The 21,086-nt window shown below is 35.2% G+C and overlaps 1 protein-coding gene across 5 annotated transcripts in view; it reads right to left on the bottom strand.

The window, feature by feature from the left end:
- LOC139771224 (atrial natriuretic peptide receptor 1) overlaps positions 1-21,086 on the bottom strand; it is a 92,770-nt gene that overhangs the window by 4,217 nt on the left and 67,467 nt on the right. For 3 of the 5 annotated variants that reach the window (XM_071703844.1, XM_071703845.1, XM_071703842.1), the window contains 5 exons: positions 14,064-14,213; positions 11,510-11,702; positions 9,521-9,695; positions 8,146-8,265; positions 144-235 (listed from right to left, as the gene is read on the bottom strand). In XM_071703844.1, coding sequence (XP_071559945.1) covers positions 144-235; positions 8,146-8,265; positions 9,521-9,695; positions 11,510-11,702; positions 14,064-14,213 — 730 coding nt within the window. The remainder of the gene's footprint in view (positions 1-143; positions 236-8,145; positions 8,266-9,520; positions 9,696-11,509; positions 11,703-14,063; positions 14,214-21,086) is intronic. The other 2 variants (XM_071703846.1, XM_071703843.1) reach the window with 1 other exon arrangement.

The raw sequence follows: 21,086 nt of genomic DNA, 5'->3' as shown, positions 1-21,086 counted from the left end.
TCGATACGACTTACGAGGGTTCTTTCGTTTAGTTCTTCGAGACAAGACAGTTGAGTTCGCGAGATAAAAGGCAAGGCAAGGTAGACAGGAGTGCGTCTCGATCACCGCGAAATTGAGGAAAAACCGCATATCAAGGGTCTTACCTTTAATACGACTTCTCCTCTGCAGACGAGTTCGAATGTACCAAAGGTATCCAGGATTTCCTTCGTCTTCGGGCTGACATGGATCTTCAAAGCTGTCGTAGAAAAAGGAAAACGAATTCTTTTACGTACGTCCTATAATCTTCCCGCAGCACTAATTTGGAACGGCGCTCCTTTAATATTAGTTATTATACGCAAAATGACTGGTTAAAGAATACTGTGAGACAACGACTGCCTCGCTAAACGTTACCTTTGTGTCATGCATTAACTTTTACATAATTATCAAGACAGATTTGAATGTCTTTGAACGACGTTTATCCCCCGCAAAGTGCATAGAAAATGTAAAATGATATCTCGCGAGTGACTGTCCTTAAAAATTAGTCGAATCAATCGTTTCAAATGTACTACATGTATTATTTTCAGTTGAATATATTTTATTTTTAGATATTTCATACTCTAAAGATAATATTGGACCTGATGTTATTTCGATCCCATAAAATCAATTCCAGGGAGAGAACGCGGCGAGAGAACGCCCTTTTCCGTAAACCGCTTCAAATATTGAAATGTAACATTTAACGTCCGGCGGACATGACAACAAAATTTTTAAAAAATTGTTAGATTGAAATTCACGCAGAAGAGCGTTTCAAAGTAAGTGCACTTCATACGAATAAACTCGCTTTGAACCAATCGCTTCCGGTGGTGGTGCACTATATGGACTAAATGTGGTTTTAACACGTTGTGTATGTGCCGCGATGCACCATGATGTATCCGCGAATTCTGTGTACCTTTGTTATTCGCGCAATTGCTCCCTTGTTATTTTCCATGCCATTAAATTACACCTACAGGGCATTAAAAATATATATAACTATCTCTAATGCCAGATATTTTGAAGGATCGTTTTTCTTTATATTCAAAATGTTGAGGAAGATTGATGATCGAGTTGTAAAAAATTGAGAAGAAAAATCTTTCCGAGGATAAAAATTTTAGAAAATAATTATAAATATAAAGTTTCTTTTTAATTCTTGCTTTCATTACTATTCGTTGCTATTCTCTATTTGAACGCAAATCAGATTTTAGCACGTACTTGCACGTGGACGAAACAACATATTTATTTTACCTGTCTACTGAAAATAACATTCATCAAACTTTCAACTAACAAAAATACAATTTTACAACGCGCGATAAACGACCCGTTCGATAGATAGAAATATTTTTTATTTCGTTACGCGAGAGAAGCATAATGAATTATTCGCTCGGAAAAACCGCGTTAATAATTATGCAACGAAAAGCGCGAAACGTCACTTTGTGAAAATGAGTTGTTGTCTTACGGCTCCCATTAATTTCGCAAGCTGACGTGACCTTTACAAAAGTGCTCGATTTGTTTTAACGGTTCGACGAGCAGCGTCAAGGCGACGCGTAAGAAGGACCGGAGAATTTAAAGCTCTTTGACACGTAAACTCTGTATCTTGACTACCAATTAATTTCTTGGTGTCACCGGAGGTGCGGACGTTTGACATGGACTCGATGAAATTCGCAAGTTGTTCGGTGAACCGCCTGCGACCCTTTTTATGTCGGATGAGATGGATTGGAGACCTTGAAGTAGCTCGACATTGTCAATTTCCTTTTCGACATTCGTTGGGAGACACGAAGTATATTCGTGAGTTATTTAGAAAAATATAGAAGCTAAATTCTCGTCGTATTTATTTATAATCTATTATCTCTAATAATTATATAGTTTAAAGATAAAGGGTTGAAACGTTTAAACAAAGTTTCGTATAAATTTTTATACAAATACGTAAGAAGTGTACTAAAAAGTGATTTAATATGACAGCTGAAGGAAGCCAGTAAGTTGCTTGAAAACAAACTGTTCAGTCTTTCTCAGAAGTTTAGATTAAATGACTTGTGTAATTTTTCGAATAACTGTTTCAATTGTGACAAAACAAGAAACACGTGTAAGAAAGATGATAAAACTTGTTCAAACGCTTGAAAATTATGAAATGCCGTTGAAAGATGTAATGAGAAACGTGGGGAACAAAATCGACTTACTGCTCCGAGAGAATTTACGTGATCTAAACTAAACACGAACAAATCGGCGGTATCACATCTTCTCGAACCGGTATCGGTAGTACGGGAGAACTTTTAATGGAATTTAAATCGATAATAAAGTTATCGCACCGATCGGAACTTCCGCCGTCGTCGACTGGATGTGCAAGTTCGATTACAGCACGGCGCGGCGGCCGCCGCGCCGGCCAGAGCGAGCGATCGCAAATATGCTAATCCGATATGCGCAATTTTCGTATGATACCCTATTTCTACGGCAACTTGATTGCATTTTCTACGGGAAAAGAGAGTACGGGCGAGGCTATACGTGAGGATCAATAGCGAGCTAGTTTTTCGTTTTAAATCAGTTACACAACATCATCGTAAACAATTAATTACGCTATACAATGTGTTCATTATTTCGTATACTAAATATTCTACTAAATATCGCGTTAATGAGAGGGACGTTAATTGAGTATGCGTATTCAACGATATTCTGCAGCGAGATATATTACTCCTGAATAATAGATGTGTTGGGCCTGTGTAATCAATCAATTTAACGTCCGCTAAAATCTGATTGAAGCCGAAGATTTGACGCATGCATAAAATGCTGCAAGCGTTGAGAATCTAAATCTTGCGGGAATCCGATTGACGTTTCGTTTAATTAGAGAGAAGCTACAGAAAAAAATGCTCTTAATTAAATAAATGTCTTAACTTTTTTATATTTTTCGATCGAAATAAAAGTAAATCTTAATAATCTTATTTTTCAAATAAACATCTAATTTAATAATTCTCTTGAAATAGAATAATTAATCAATTATTCAAACTTTTATTATGAAAAAGGATTGGATAGTTTATGTGTCGCAGTTATAATTTATTATTAGTAGTATATATTTATGCATATATTTACGTTAATCAAATTACGATATATAATCGAATTGAAATATAAATATACAACAATATAAATTCAAATAATAATATATTTGTATTTATATTTTATATGAAGCTCTCAATCCACAATGGAATTAATCTAACAATAAGCGACGTTATCCACGAGAGAAAGACAAAGAACAAAGTATGCGATAATAATCTCAATGAAATTAATTTTGAAATATAAAGATTACAAAGAATAGAGAAGATCTAAACTAAACAACGCTCGGCATTGCGATTACGCGAGATCACCGCGTGTCATCATCCGCTCGGCGATATTCGAATCGTAACCGTCGCGCGTGCCGTGTCGCAGGCAACGGTCGCGGGTCGCTCGCTCTGCGCGTCTGACGTCATATATTTGGTATGCGGGGGTGCCAGCCTACCCCCACTCCCCACCACTCATCGCCGAGATGCCGCGACGCTCGCGGCCCGCGACTCAATCAATGTTGGCATCCCTGCTTATCGAAGCGCGAACGCGGCAGGCGGCAGGCGGCAGGTACCGGGGAGAAAGCGCGAGCATTTCCTCAATTCCTTCCACGGACAGGTAACAGGTTTCAGGTTTCAGCGTGCGCAATTAATCAATGATCGCGATTAAAGTCTCGTGAACGTATCGAGGCGGTAGCTATTTATCAAAGCGCTTGTTCAATCATATCATTCGAGATGGAATTCGGAGCGATGGAAAACAAGAGTAAATCCGTTTCGTCGCGATGTTCGCGGAGAGAGGGAGGGAGGGAGGGAGGGAGGGAGGGTAATGATTATTTCATCGATTCCGAATGTAATTGTTTTCGATTTGAGGGTGTGAGAATAATTCACGAGCGTGTGTGTGTGTGTGTGTGTGTGTGTGTGTGTGTGTGTGTGTGTGTGTGTGTGTACGATCGTGGTGTGTGGGGCGTAATTCGGGTAATGGAAAGCCGCGATATATATATCTCTCGCTCATAAATAATACGCGTATCTCGCGAAATTTGAAGTGCTTGAATGAATCGAGAACGTGTACAATTTGTTATTCAAAGCGCGAAAGATACGTGCAAGTACACGTCGAAGCATAGAACGAATGTGACGTTGCCGTAGAATGCGTGGAAGTTGACAACGGTCGCGATTGTCACGAAGTATGCGTCGCGTTGCGTCGCGTGTGACTAACGTCGGGACTGTCGGGAGTGCCGCGCCAAGTGTCGCGCGATCGCCGTATTTTGAAAATTAGTCCGCGGGTAATTAATCGTGCTTCCGCGAGTGAACGCGTGTGAGTGCCACGAGGGAACGACGGGGAAGGAGCAGGAGCAGGAGCAGGAGCAGGAGGAGGAGGAGGAGGCCTGAGTGGCATCCGGCATCGGCGGAGCAACCAAGGAGTAAGTAATTTTTGTTACCTATACATAAATATTTCTATACCTATTACTTGCACACAGTTAATCGGTTGTTAATTAAATATTTAAATCGTTTATATCTGAGTGATTTGTGTAAAAAATAAAGAAGAAAACTTTGTTATATTATGAAATTTTACGAAAGTTAATAGATACAAAAAAAGCATTTTTTTTAGAAATTATATTTATTTAATTTCATTATATATATTCAATAAATATTTTCTAGAAAAACGAATAAAAACTTTAATACGCGCAAGAATTATTTTTTGAAATATTGGTCATTTCGTGCGCTGTTATAATTTGGATTTATTTGTTTTTTTGCAGATCAACGTAGAATTACAACTCCGCTGCTGCGCATCGTATCGGTGAGTGTTAAATTATCGTTTATTTTATGGCGAGGAAATAGAATTGCAAATATTTTGGATAATATAATATCTTTCTCATATGTGGATACATTGCCTTGAAATGAATGGGCTTTGATAGATTAACACATCTATTTGGTATTTAATCCTGAAATATATATAACCGTATCAATCTATTACATTTGCAAGGCTGGATATGCAAAGCTCGTAAAATAGAGCGCACTATTAACGGTGTATTATTGATCATTTTGATCTTATTAACATATTTTGGTACTCTATTATACAATGGAATATTAATTGCATGCGTGATTTGAATTACTTGAAATTTATGAGAAATTTAATTTCGCTTTCATAAAGATGAAGGGACGTTTCACTGTTAGAGTCCTTGATAAAGAGTAGTTAAACAGAGTAACAGGGTAAAAGAAAAATTGTTTCTGGCTTTAATAAAGATATCATTATCCCTTTTATATACTTTTTTCCAAGTAATCCATACGCAGGCAAGATTTTTAAAAGACACAATGGAGAACATAATGAGGATATCATATTTTAATTTTAGTATAAAATACGTTTTAAAAGAAAATAAATTTTCAAGTTTATTGCTTATAGACAAGTAGAGTTAAAAAATAAGGAAGAAGAAAAAAGATAAAACTGTAACAAAGAAAGAGCTGACATTTTTGAAAATATAAAGTTTTTATTTAATTTTGTTTCCTTTATGGTATTCAGATTTTACGACAATTTAAGATTAGACAAACAAGATTATTTTTATTGTACATATTTTTGATATAAATTAATTTCTGCAAAATTCAGTAGGGAAAATTATTAATATTAATTTCTCCTCCTTTTCCCCTTTTTCCCTTAAATATTTTTTAAGATAAAATTTGAGGCCTGCGTTTATAGCCTCTTTTCAGGATTAAATACACAAATTGTGCAATAAAGCAATACAGCAGCAGAGATTTTTTTCAAAATGTATACGTCATAAGCATAAGGAAAAAATGAGATATTTTATGGTTATATTTTTTAACTAATTTGTTAAAGAGAAACGCGCAAATAATTATTAATTGTTTCATATAACGCGCCAATATTATTTCAATCTTTCATGGCCTATCTATTTCATTGATTGATATGTAAACTTGAAATATTTGAATTAAAGTAAAATGATATTTGATAAATATTTTATTGCGAAAATCTTTATATAAATTATTTTAAAATTGACTAATTATATCTCGCAGTTATATTAAAATATTTGATATTGAGAATAATATGTTATAAATAATGTATCATATTAAAAATAAAATTTTAATAGCGTGGTTGAGATGAGATACTTATATCAACATAAAAATTTACTAAGACATACCTATACCGAAGACATAAAAAATTTATATTGATAGAAGTGATCGGCGCCGATGGCCCATTATTCTTTTCGGGTCTGACGTCATTCCTTCTCATTGACAATTTCTACATTCTTCTATTTTTATAACAATATAATATGAAAGTGCTCGATATTATTTTGAAATAAAAATGTAGATATAGATTTCGTACGTGATTATAGTTATAAAGAATTAATGATCAAGAATAATTTATTACGGATTAAAGGGCTTTATATAAATATTGTGTCAAATTTTTCGCTTCTCAGTTAAATAATGCCAGTGAATCTCTAATTAAAGTGAAATCATTAAACCGTGCGCGATCTTAAAATGTGAAACTTTATCCTCATTTGATTCGCTTAATATTTCATCTGATACGCTTTTAATATAGGATTCAAATAACGATTATAAATACGAGTCATATAAAGATGTTTCGAAAATAACTTTCTATAAACGTGACATTTGCAGTTTTATATGTCAATTCTCGGTGTACATACAAAATGAAAACATTTTACGATCTTGCTTTTAAATTTTTATTTAAACTGAAACTTGTGCGTGAAAATAATATGGTCCAGTAAATAATATGGTCGTTGCAATTTTTAGACATTCAATATGTTAAATATCTTAACAATTAAACACATTAAAAATCTAAAATGTTAAGATTTTTTAAATTGAAATTGAGAGAGAGAGAGAGATTAAAATAAATTAAAAATTAAATATTATTTAGAATTGCTTTTCGAAACGTTAATCTTTAGAAAGCTCTTTATTTTCTCCCTAGAGTGAGGTTAACAATAAGATTACGAGTAAAGCATTATTTAATTGCTTTCCAAAACCACAGTCTTTAAAAAGTCTTCATCTTTTCTCTTCATTCTTTTATACCTTGAAAGTTTCTTTTATACCTTGAAAGCCTCTTAATATTTCGATTACGATAAAATTGATCGATCGATAGCATCAAAATAAAAATCTGAATTTCCGAGATGTTTGTAATTGTAATTTAACAGCCCGTTACGATAATACAATTCGCGAGAAGTCGTTAAGGTATCACAATTTCGCTCTCAAACGTTCTCGTATCCAACATATCGACGTATCAAAAGAACAGGAAGAGAAAAGAAAATTCGTGTAAAACCCCTTTCAGCGTAATCTATCACCCGGAAACTTTAACGTGCGTGATATAATTTTCGCGCGACGCACAAAACGAGCTACGAAGAAACTCGATAAACAGCCGCGTGGCGCCTTGCGGTGCGTCCTTGCCTCGCGCGAGCGACGCCCGGCACCCAAGTCCTTGCGAGGGAAAAACCACCCACGCAACATTAAGCGATACACCGCATACTCGTGCGTGCCTCGTAAGCGTGTCACAGTATACGAGATCCAGCGCGCAATCAATTCGTCGTTACGTGTCGTTCCGTCAAGCTGCAATCGAGATCGTTGTCAGCCAGTAAAAAAAACTCTCGAAAATGATCGCGGTATAGTCGGTAGTTATAAAGGAGATATCGAAAATGAAATGATTTTCATATGTCGAGGTCTCGTTAGACCTGTTGACATGTTAATGAAACTCCTGGGAATTATGAATAATTGAATTCAAAATCGATCCTTCTAGCGCTGTGTATATAGTCATTCGTGATGTTTGATATCAAATAAGTTAATAACCCGTGAACACGCATCACGTTGTTAATGATCGCGGGAAATCGTTGCCGGAAAAGTTAACACGGTGTGATTAAGGGTAATCAATAGTTATGATTACGCTTGGTTGAAAACGAGTTAACCAACGGTCTCTATGGAGACACTTGAAGCAGGGTCGATTTTCTCTTAAGCGGCGACCTTGCTTTCGTCGCCACACCTTTACTCCGGCCCCTTTAATTGCCGCTCGTGTCTAACTTTCTACCTCCACATTTTCTCTATTACATCCCCAACGTAAAACGTTTCTTTCCCTGAGAATGACTGAGCTGTTAATTACCTTCTCCGTTACTCTCCATCCTGGATGCTGTGTTGACCGTATCGCCGAACAGGCAGTATCTAGGCATCTTGAGACCTACCACGCCGGCCACGCATGGTCCTGCAAGCAAATGGTCCAGCACTATATACGCCGATGATTTTTTTTATCACCGTTTCTTTCTGAGAAAGATAATAGAAATAAATGACTTAATAATTGTAAAAATATCTGAAATAATTTTTTTTTATTTTTAACAGAACCTAATTTTTCATACTCCCTTCTATTTTTCAAGAAGATTTTCTTTATATAAAAGAGATACTTTTTAGATGTCATTGAAATGTTTTATATCATTAGGAAAATTTCATAAAAACATTTTCTCTTTTTTCTTTAACGTCGTTTTTAGTCTTTTTGATATTTAAAGGGTTAATTATCCACTTTTAATGATTATAAAAAAATTTGACAAGCAATTATTTTCGCGAATTTGTTAATCATTCTTGTCAAGCGGTGCAGAAGCGACGTTGTATTCCGAGTCCATTTAAAAAGTAATTAACTTTACTAATTATAGCTAACCGCTCGACGTATATATCACGCTGAGCCATTTCTTTCTCGCGGAACTGGTGTAATCCAAGTTCTATGCGATCTTGAACGATGTCACTTCGGAGATACGCGTGACACTGCTTGTCACCGAGAAAAATTTTAGTGAGATAGAAATGGGACGAGTTAGTGTCCGGGAAATGGAGATTCTCGTCACGTAATAGCCTAAAGACCGTCGTGTCATGAATTTAAAACTTAATTGAAACAGAACCGAAAACGATAACGACTTCAATCGAGAAATACAATCATTCATTCTCTCGCAACGGCAGACGGCTGCTGATTTTCCAACACTACCATTTCCATATTGGTTCCGCTCGCATCGAATATCGTTTCGAATGAACGACATATTCTGTGAGAGTAAACTCGAGGAAAAATTCCCACTAGGAATTATTTTGAAATATTGTGCTGCGTTTTTTATTTAATTCGTGTTATTCGCGATATCAATTGAGTTGTTTGCGCATTCGACCTTTTGCTATATGCAATCGATTTGTAACACGAAAGGTAAACCCGATTTATAACGTCATTCTTTAACGCGTTGAACGCGCTATTCTCTTTAATCAGACATTGAAAAGTTCACAAAGCGAAATATAAAAAATTTTTCTTTAGCGAAGAACAAGTGACACACGTAATAATAGGTTGCAATAAAAAAATGACACACAATGTATGGAACTTGAAATTGGAAATCCTGAGACACATTGTAGGCCATACGCAATACGATCCTGGCATTAAGCCCGGAATCAAGTTGGGACTAATCTTATTTCGCTTTACGCGAGCGGGAAAAAAGCACAATATAGTGTTGACTCACCAGAATGCATGCCAATACGAAGTTTTAATTGCTCGTGTGGTCTATGGCGAATACTGAATGTCAATACCGTATCCCTGAGGGCTAAACTCATCCTCGCAATTTCTCTAGCGTGATTCATGCCATTTCTCTCTGGTAATCCCGAGACGACCATGTAAGCATCCCCTATCGTTTCCACCTGAAAGAATTGAGAGAAATTCTGCTGAATGCATTGTTGATAAAAAGTAAATATCGTAAAAGACGATATAAAAACATATTCGTGTAAAATTTATTTCTTTTACATATCTTTTACATTCATTTAAGAAGTACAAGACCATTTTTACGTTAATTCTTCGTGTACAAAATTGTCATGTTAAATTTACTTATTTCTATCCGTTATATTATATTACATCTTCTGTTTGAGTTAAATAGATTAATTGCGAGAGAAAGGTGCCAGGCAAAAAAGAAAGTCTGCGGAAATAACGCCATTATATTTAACAAGGACACTAGGATCTTGAAAAGTTCGTAACACCGGAGTGAAGTAAGCGGATTAAAAGTAAAATATATTTAATGTATAGAAGTATCACGGAACACGAATAAAGCTACGGATGTGACGAACGAGAAAAAAACCATTTTATTTCCCGGAGTGATAATTTGAAAAGCTCTGATAATTGCTCGATGAGATATTAATGGAAAATTAATTATAGTTTCCAACGAGATTTATTTTTTAATAAACTGATAAACTCATATAAACTCATCTAAATAAATCGCGATAGCGATTGCTTTGAAACATATGAGAGAGTATGAATAGTAAGCGGAGGATTATATTTAATATTGATATTCAATATCCTAAAAAGCGAATAGCGAGAGAGAGAGAGAGAGAGAGAGAGAGAGAGAGAGAGAGAGAGAGAGAGAGAGAGAGAGAGAGAGAGAGAGAGAGAGAGAGAGAGAGAGAGAGAGAGAGAGAGAGAGAGAGAGAGAGAGAACGTTCGAGGGAGAAAGGGAAAGTTTAATCTGTAATTAGAGTAAAGTAATGGAGTTCAGCGACTGTTGCGGGGGATAGATATATATAGTCAGAATAATCTATGCCTATGTATATATATATATATATATATATAGGCTGCACCGAGGGGTGCTTTTTAGACTATAAAATTATAAAGACTTCTGAAACTAAAATACTGGCGTTTTATCGGTTGAAAATTCCGTGCGGTTTCGAGCTCGGTTAATACAAGTTTTATTCCTATTATATTAATTAAATAATCTAGTCAAAGTGTCCCTTTCGGTTCGGCAAGATGATTGTATTATCGCGAATTTATCTCACGCGTGTGACAATTCGTGTCACATCCGCTTTTATCTATATATATATATATACACACATATATATACATCACTTTTATATAAGTCCACGCGCGGTAATCGTGTTATTTTCCTGGAAAATCGCTCTTCTAAGAAATCAAGGGCGATTTGTTCTCCGGAATTGCTATGTTTCTCTCATCCTCTCCTTGTTGTCATTTCTTTCTCACGTTGGCCTTAACGGGTCGAACAATTCGCGATAGGCTCCAAATAACGGCACGTGGAACATTTTGTAAATATAGAATCGAGGGGACTCGAGCTTGATTCAATTGTGCTGGCTGTGCAATATGTTATCTCGAATGATCGTTTAACCCGAAGGCGGAACTTTTGGAAAAATGTGAGGATGAGACAGGCAGAGAGAGTGATGAAGGCGAAGTTTCTTAATAGAAGAAGTCAGGTTCTCGCAAACAGAAAAACTTGTCGAAATGATGAACGCTTTGCTCGTCCAGCTTCGATAAAACTGCGCCGGAAGAAGAAAACTGCTTGGATATTGCGAGTGTGACGCCATTGGACGCGGATTGCGAGCGAAAGTATATCGCTATTTCGTGAGCCAACATCGTGACTGTCTCTCTCGTTAAAATATTCATTCCTTTCAGTCGAGGCTTTAAATCATCTTCATATTACGTCCCCGAGATGCACTTAAAACAGGTCGATGCTTACCTTGTAAACGTCGAAGTTCTCGATAATGGAGTCGAAACACGTGTAAAGGTCGTTCAGCAGATCGACCACCTGCAGAGGCGTACTCTCGGCGGACAGACTCGTGAAGCCCACGATGTCGCTGAAGTAAATTGTCACTTGGTCGTACGTCTCGGCGATTACGCTTTGCCCGAGAATCAATTGCGACGCCACTGATCTGCTCGCAGGAACAAACAAACACGTGTCTTTTATAGATAGCGGAAAAAAAGTTCAAGGAATACTAGTCTAAGCAGGGACGATTTACACAATTATTTGGGCTTAGCGAATTCACAGTCCCGAGCTCGATATACCTTACGAACAGTCATTTACATTTATTCATTCATACGTTTTAGCGCAATAAATATTTGTGAATGAATAAAAAGTAAGATACACAACTTAATTTACAAGTAATGAAGGATACAAGATGTGTTCCATATACGTGTTTTAATATAGATGGAGCAGAGAGACTCTATACTATATTTTTTATATATTTACATTTCTTAATTAAAAATGAAATAGACGATTTCAAGAGGAACGCAATGTAGCAAAATTTAGCAAAATTTCTACATGTACAGGGAATTTGTATATGCTCATGAATCTTCGGCGTTTACTTCTTTGATGAACTTATGTAACCTTTTCATTAAAGGAAAAATATGGAGGCAATATTTTCCTTGGAAAACTTTTTTTGAACAGAATTATTTTTAACTTTTTTATCAGAAAATATTCGGCAAATTTTAAAATTGAATTTCTAGAAGTTAAAAACTATGCGCGATTAGCTCATCGTTTAATCTCTAAATAGCAGTGAAGCATAGTGAAAAGAAACAGCTGAAAAAAAGTTTTATATGTGCTCTTGTACAAATATATAATTTTACGAAATGTTGCGCTTAAAAGAACTAATTTTTCACGTAAAATTTTGTGCGGAAGTAAAAATCATTGCAGAGGTCAACAATAAAGTATTGTTTTATCGCGCATAGAAATGGTAATCATTTTGCAAAGATCAATGTGTCGGATACAAATTTAACATCATCGTCACGTATCGAGATATGATATCGATTAAACGTGACGCGATAGCGCACTAATTACATCACTGACGCTCGACAAAAGAGTTATCACTCGCGAGGGACGAACGGTGATAAAGTTTTCGAAGCTCTCAACAAATTTCCCTCGTATCTCGCGCTCCCTTTTATCTTCGTAAAGTTCATTAAGGTTCGCCTTACTTACTTGCTTGCTGGAAGTTACACGAGATATGTTAACCACGCACGCTGTAATGAAGTAGTTTCGTTCAAATGAGCATTTTTGGTATACAATATACACTCTCTATGTATACAATCTTCTTTTTTTTTTACCGAGATCTCATTCAAGTGTAATGGTTTCGATATTATCAAAACCATTTTCAATTAATTCTGTCACGAGCATATGTAATATTTTCAAGCAAACGTGGAAAATTTTGCTTTACCATACCGTAATGAAAAGATTAATAATTACATCAATGAGCTACATGTGATGAACTTGCTCAGCTCTACAAATCATTTCGAAACTTCTTACGTTTTGCATTGCTCTAGTTGTCATATGCGATCTTGAATTAAAACACCTCAGTTTCTGTTAGATAATTAGATTGTAATTCTACAAATTATGCTTTCCAATGGCGCTCTTGTTTCGTTCCAATTTCTTATCGTTTCGTTGCTGTATGCGTTGACAGTTTTTACTTTTTTCAGATCAATTTTAACTTTAAGGTTGACCAACTTTCGATATCTAATCTTCCGGTTTGTTGCGTGAGCAAATCATTCGATTCGACTGATTTTCTATTTCTATGTCACACCGTTCAATTTCATACCGTCATACGAGATGATTCTGTCATACGAGATGATTCTTCCAACCGTTAATTTACGTCATGGTGAATTGTTGCACTTTGATATAAAAGCCATTTGATATATCTTGATCATTATTACTTGCATTTGCATTAATTACAGATTAATGTTTATACATTCGGCAGGAAGAATTCTCGCGTACATTTATACATGCCCGACTAATTTATATTCGGTTAAATTAGCAATAAAGGCTATATTAATGATTTCGATAACAAGTCAGATGGGAAAATGGTACTGGCACGAAAGCAAACAAAAAGTTAATTAGACCCAGCTGCAGTGAGGCAAATTCAAACTTTGTATGCGATTTAATTATTAAAATGAGTAAAAACTCATTCAAAAGCATTCCTTTAAACAAACAGTATCACAAAATTATTAATAATAGTAAAAACTTCTGAAAAAACTTAAACACACATTATAAATCTATACTGTAATATATAAAATAGAATATATGTGTAATGTATTTCAAATTTCATGTTACTTCGAGTTATGAATTTTATATCTGTCCAGATTTATCCGCGTCTAAGTAACTCAAGTATTTAAATATTTATAGCCCTTTGCGAAACGCGAAAGATACTTCGGACGAATTCTCCGCAGCAGCTCGCGGCAAATATAATGGCAGTCTCGTTCTTTCTAAGAAAAGTCTGTTTTATTCGCGTACCGTGAAAACTTACTTTGGTAGTAACTGGTAGAGAAGTTCCTCGCATTTACGTTTCTCCTCGAGATAGTCAGCCGTGCGTTCCTCCACCAGGGTTTCTAAATTCGTGGCATACTGCTCCATACGGGATAGTAAATTGTCCAGGATATTGCTGCTCTCATAGTCTCTGAAACACAGAAAAAATATAATTCATACCTAATTTTATATTTAACTTCGATATACAAAGCGACGGAGGAAAATGGATCACAAAAAGTACTCGGGACCAGGGCGGAATAATAAGATATTAAATTGGCCGTGTCGCGCAATCGGATACCAATAGCCGGATATCAGTCGCAAACAATGAGAAGGAATTCTTCAATTTAATCCGCGTCACGGACTACATCAATATTGTTCGATCAGACGAGAAGCTACGAGAAGCTACGAGAAGCTACGAGAAGCGTCTATAGGATACGTCAGATACGTAGAGGATAGGGTAAACCACAATCGAGACAGCGAGCCTTCGCAAAGGACAATTAATCCAATCTCCGCGATTGTGGTCAGTCAAACGTAATATCCACATCATGTAGGTATGAGGGACTGATATCCGAGAATTGTTTGATATCATGATAATCGACTCTCGTGAAAGCCATAACCAAGATTAACCACTTCGTTGAAGATGTTATTGAAAATCAAGTTTTTCGTCAATTATATGTGATCTTTCGACGATGCTATTCATAAAAGAATAAACGGGTTGTGCACGCGCATGAAATGTTAGAATTATTTCATTTCCTTTAAGTAATAGAGAAAAATATAATAGAAAATTTTATTTTGTTTAAATTGAGAAAAATTTTCTGTTTAAATCTTGATTACGTATCACAATCGGTAGTCGTTTTGTATTTTTTCTATGTAATATTCCTATTTATTTCGATACTTAACTTGCAATGCGACAAAAAATCTGTCTTATTCAAGGAAACTCTACGTTCCTTAGCGAAATGAAAATTACGCGGGAAAAGAAATATCTGTGTGGCCGCCTGCATTTTAGAAATAACATCTCAACTGAGGTGTATGCAGCTTCGCGCGGAATTAATGTTGCTTTTAAGTTCAGTATTCTCTTTGACGGAAAAGTACATCGCCCAGTACTCAGGAAATCAAACAAACAAAGTCCTTGCTTCACCTGAAGAGAAAATCGTAAGATATACAATAAAGGAATTTAGATAGATTACACGACAAAAGTAGAAAATTCTGAAACAAGTTTAAAAATTATTCTTAAAAAAATGTACTAAATAAATGACAGTAGATAATAATAAAATAATTATAGAGTAATAGCAGATGTGACTTATGAGAAGTTATTGTTTTAGAAAGAGCCATAACGGTAATGGTGACAAAAATAACAATAATAGTTTCTATAATTTTCTTCATAAAATGTAACGAGGAGATTTCCACAATGTAAAATTGCTTAATGATAGGAGATATGGTTCACTATATGGCTTTATTAACAAAAATACTGATTATTAGAGACCCGTGTCAGTCTGACATGTCAAGATTTCCTCACTTACTTTCCTCCCCTTAGAAGAATGAACGGAATGGCTTCCGATGGCAAGGGTCTACTTCTCGGGTTATCAGGAAAGACTGACATAACACAACATGCATTCCAAAGATAATAGAAAGGGACGCGAAAAATATCGATATTCGGCTAGAGTATCACTTAGTCGACGTCAAACGTCAGCTATCAACAATTTGACCAAATTTCGCCAGAAAATATAACGGCATATCTTTTTGATACAAATTCGCGATAAGTTTACATACGTGAATACATTTCTTTCTGCGCTAAGAATTATATTATATGGAATAACCTGAAAATACTGAATTGACGAACTGCACGATTGTTTCTCGAAGTGAATATGTATTTCCGAATAATGTGAAAACTAAAACGTGATTGTTCACTATTCAGCCAATTTTTGCAGTAATGAATATTATATTACATATGTGAGCCGTTCAGTTTCAAAGAATAAACACTATTTTGGAGAATTTATCTAAAATAATATGTCACATTACTTTATATTCATGGCTCACTGAAATTCATGATATTTTAAATCGTTTTAGAGATAAGAAGCTTATCGCGGAACTAAAAGTGAAGATACGCCGCGGAAAAGATCATGTCCGTTTTATAGCTTTTATCTTCGTTGTGAAAACTTTTGAAGGGGTGTATAAATCGGCATTTCTATCTGCACAATAACGTGCGCTCCATTTACTGGAAATTAGCAGTTCGTCCAATATCGGAAGGTCGAAGGATACACATCAAAAGAACAGAAATCGATAAAGGATACCTTCGCGGTTTTATTCAATCTCGACAATTTCAGCAAAATATGATATTTTCACGGACAATGTAAATTAATTAAATCGATTATAATTCCAGAGACAATTATTTTCCCAAATCAGATTGATTGATCTTGATTAATAATGAATTCGTAAAGTAATTGTTACACACATATTATATTATTATTATATACATTTATATATTTAAAAAAGCCAAAATTTTTAGTTTGTAGATATGGTGAATTTTTTATTACTAATGACAAGGAAATTATATATCTGCCGTTAAGATATAATTATTAGTATATCTTATTTGAACGTATAAAAGTGAGCTCATGTTTATTCAGTGCAGTATAAAATTTATGGTACATAACGTGCATATACTTTATTAATAATTGCGGAACTAGAGGATTTAAACGTCGACGGGTTAATTTGTTGAACAGGTTAATTATTCATATTGCTGAGCGCGCCGCTAATAAGCTTTTTGCTCGACTTCACACAAACGGCGAAATTCGGCCTTGCGCACAGAACTTTTCTGAGATTCTGAATAAATTCGCGAAAATGCAAGCACTTAATTTGTTAATATCTCCAGAATAATTGCGTATGCAAGATCTTTCTTTTTTCGTCTGACTTTTTTACCTTTCCTTTATTTTTGGAATTAAACTGAATTTAATTGTTTAACATTTACAACGATTTAACATTTGTCATTCAAAACAATCAACCTCTTACGAAAATATACATTTACAACGATGTATTGGAGAAACTGAAATAAACAATTAAATAGTATAATCTCATAAGATGACAGATGAAATGCATCTGAGCTGATTAAATTTATTTTAAGATTTAAGAAGATTAGAATTTACGGTATAAGAGTATCAATTTGCTTTGCGAATTAATAAAAAAATTTAATATGAATGTCACCGTGGGTGGATAAAAAACAGAGAAAACCTTTAGTTTGCTTCGCTCGCAATTCGTGACTAAAATGATAAGCAAATTGTTTCACCGCGGTCGTGGTACAGTCGCATAATTTATGAAGCGGAAAATTTTGCGAGGAATATTTACGAAGTGATATCTGGGCTTTACATAAAATTTTTCTAACTAACTACATTACTGTAGACAAATATTTTGAATAGCGAAATAATAGCAATTAGGCTGAAATGTAAAAAATTCGAGGAGTCACAGTTTCACAAGCGACTGCAAATTTGAACGCGATATTGTATTTTAAATGGTTAAAATAACATTTTATAATTTTTAAAACGGCAACAAAGAGAGAAATTTATTTCTTTCTCAATGATTTTGTTATATAACTATTCGGAGAACTTGCGTTTCACGTTGCCTCAACATCGAACAGGAAGCTTTCGCGGGTCTGTTTACGTAATTCTCTTACGAAATATCGAACGTAATTATCTCGTTCGATCTAATTCTCGACTTGCAGCGCGTAGCGCACGTGCGCGCTAACGTCAACGCCGGGCGTTGAAGCACATAGCAGAATACACGTGTACGTAGTTGTGTAGAGAGTCACGCCACATAATCGTCTTTCAAAGAGATGCTGTAACCGTGTTAACGTTGGAGAGACGTTGACGCGCCGTGCTTCAAAATGAAATGGGATGCCATTATTCTAAAATAATTTTATGATAATGATACTCTCCATCAGTGGCATTCGGCAAAACTCTCTGTCGATATTAAAATACTTGTTAAAATATCAAAAACTAACTCCTAATGGATAAAACATTCTGTGAACAAAAAAAAAATAAATAAAACTTTGAACATTCAATCGACGGAGAGAAGATAAGGTTTAGACAGAATATATATACTTATTAATATTAATAACATTTTTTTCTTTGCGAAAAAGATCGAAAGGATTAACGACGCTGTTAAAAATGAGCCAAATAAACTACGGAGAAATATGTACGGTTGAAAATGTGCATTTCTGTTCACGAAAGTGAGTCCGATCGTCAGCCGTGACGCTTTTGAAGTTATAACTTGTCGATGAAGTCGGCGCGAACAACGTGTGTTGCGCGACATATGGAAGGAACAAAGTGATGTTTAGCATTGTACAATAGCGAATAAAGTGTATGCGCAGCGTGCATACGCGCTAATGAATTAAGATCTGTATCTAACCCGACTAGCTAGTTCAAACCACGAAATTGCATTAGTAGCATCATAATTGTCACGAAAGATAAAGTGCGAAAAGCGAAGTCTACGAATTTACCGAAACATAATTGTGACTCCTTTCCTTTTATTCGGCCTCTAGACGTACAAATTACATTTCAATTAGTGAAAGATCTAATAAACACACAAAGATCTGCTAAGTAATCAGTCGTTCCTCTTTAAGCATAGTTTTTATATAACGAAGTCAATGAACACTCGTTTTCGAGATGGCCTAATATTATTCCATTAGCAAAACGTTCGTATTGCGTATAGAGAAAATATTTTAGACTAATTCAAGAATATTTTAAGAATGAATTAAAAAAAAAATATTATCGCGAGAAGGTTTTGGTATTTTATTTGGTATTTTTTGATTCTCGCATTTTAAGCTTCGACTAAAACTTCTATTAACAAGTACTCGATTTTTTATTAATTAAGGAATAACATTTTATTATTTATATTCCGAAATTAATAATTTGTAAGAAATTTTTTCGGAGTAAAATATGACAATGCGGAATTAAAAAAAAATCTTGTTTGAGAAACTCAATTTTATGTTCGTCGGATGCATAATTTATTTGTAAAGTATTTTTATTTGGTCGAGAAAGAAATTCATATTACCTGGCATACCTGCGTAGCACGTACGCAATGAAATAAGAAAAATTAATTTCTGACTAATCGCGCACGGCTCAATATTCCTTGATGACGTTATGAAATATCTTGGAGATCGATTTTATAGCTCGGGAAATAATAGAGGAGACGAGTTTATAGCGGGCCTTCTTTGTGAAAAGATATTAGATATTCCTCGCGCGCGGGCGCATTGCCTTCATAGAATATGATGTGATTTATAATGTAATATTGGCACGAGTCATGCATAAAAGCCCAAGACTTCTCACGCGGGAGTAAATCTTCGTCTTAGAGGATCCTTCGCTTAGAGGATTAAAAAAAGTTATTAAAAACGCACGTGGCTTTACTCTAAAACAACGATATCAAGTGGCTCTTTGTAACCGTACTGTATATAGTGTCTTTATAACTATATACGTATATACGCACAAACTTAGCTAAATTACTTTGTATAATTTAATATACTTTATGTAATCTTTATGATGGTAAGTATGTGTGTGTGAAAGAAATTCCATTCAAGTGCATAATAAATGACACCGCCTTTTTGCGTATTTCTTTCTACTTTTGCCACAAACACTATTTTCTCTTTACCCTGTGCAACCACTCTTCTAATTTTTTTTCATCTTCATTTATCTTTTAATATTGCTCTTTTCTCTCTGTTTTTTATCCATCCTTATCTTTGTTAAGCTTTAAAATTAATTTCATTTTTTCACGAGAACCTTTTTCGTCTCTGTTTCCGTCTCTTCCATCTTTCGAGCCTTTGGGCCTTTCTGTCGCACTAGTAATTTAATAACTCGTGCAAATGAAAGCAAAGAGACACGAACGTATTCCGCATCGAGAACAAAAAATATAATAATAAAAGCATATAGAGTACGCACACATACAGGGTCATCGCTGTCGCGAGATTCTTTGGCTTTGATAATTTTCGATGTACCAATCAAAGGAAACGTTTCGTCGCTAGATTTCTTATTTAATAAAATTTTTTTGGCTTTAATCTTCTAGCCGGACGGAAAAGGTACATAACGATTTCACAGAGCAACGACGGTCTCGAGAGAACTGTCCAATAGTAAAAATTCCTATAATCGACGATGTTATCTTCGCAAATTCAGCATCCGGCTGAGGAACGTGCGAATCTCGACGACACTATCGTCCGCTTTAATCTGCCGCTGCCAATCGCACTATATTCGTTGCAGCATTGAGCACCAAAGCTGCTCAATGCTTCCCACGTGCTCCATGCACGTCCGATCGCCTTTATATCGGTATTTATTCGCGGTGCACAATGTCATACTTCAATCGAATACGTAGGGTTCGTTTTCGCGTTTCAAAAGCGAAACCATCGCGAAACAGAAATTCTCGTATAATATCACGCAAGCGTGATTCCACGTGGTGGAAAACTTTCCTGGAAAAGGCGCGCGTATAGAAATTCATAAAACGTTCTTGTTAAAAATACGAGTATTAAAAAATATTCCACGTTGAAAATTAACAGGTATTCAAAATACATTCCTCAATTATTAATCCCAAAAAATGCACTCTATTTTCGAGCAGTAGTTTGCGCAACGTGTTTAGGTGTTGAAAATAGTTCTATATCGTTATTTAATATTCTGCTCGTGTATTGTGTGCGAAACAATGCGTTTACCGGCAGCGTAAATAAGATTTTATCGCACATATTGAAACATTTTGTGATATTATCCTAACGTTTTCATTCGTTGGCATTAATTCGAAATTGAAGAACACAAAGTGTCGTGATCACTATAAGCCCTTATTATCATAACGTCTTATTTGCTGAAACCGCTTAACTTTGCAACAATCAACACGCTGAATATATGGTAATAATATGCATAACAATGTGCATTTATTTATAGATCGTATAACACGTATATCTGCGTATATGTAATATTCTTCTGCAAATAGCTCTGACGTTAGTTAACAAAAAATGCAGGCATGTCTTTGTGAAGTTGTATCTAGTTCGAAATATAGA

Source organism: Temnothorax nylanderi, unplaced genomic scaffold, assembly GCF_030848795.1.
Source record: "Temnothorax nylanderi isolate EJ_2023f unplaced genomic scaffold, tnyl_v1.0 TNYL_tig0037_pilon, whole genome shotgun sequence".
NCBI lineage: Eukaryota > Metazoa > Arthropoda > Insecta > Hymenoptera > Formicidae > Temnothorax > Temnothorax nylanderi.
This window is presented reverse-complemented; position numbering and strand designations above follow the sequence as displayed.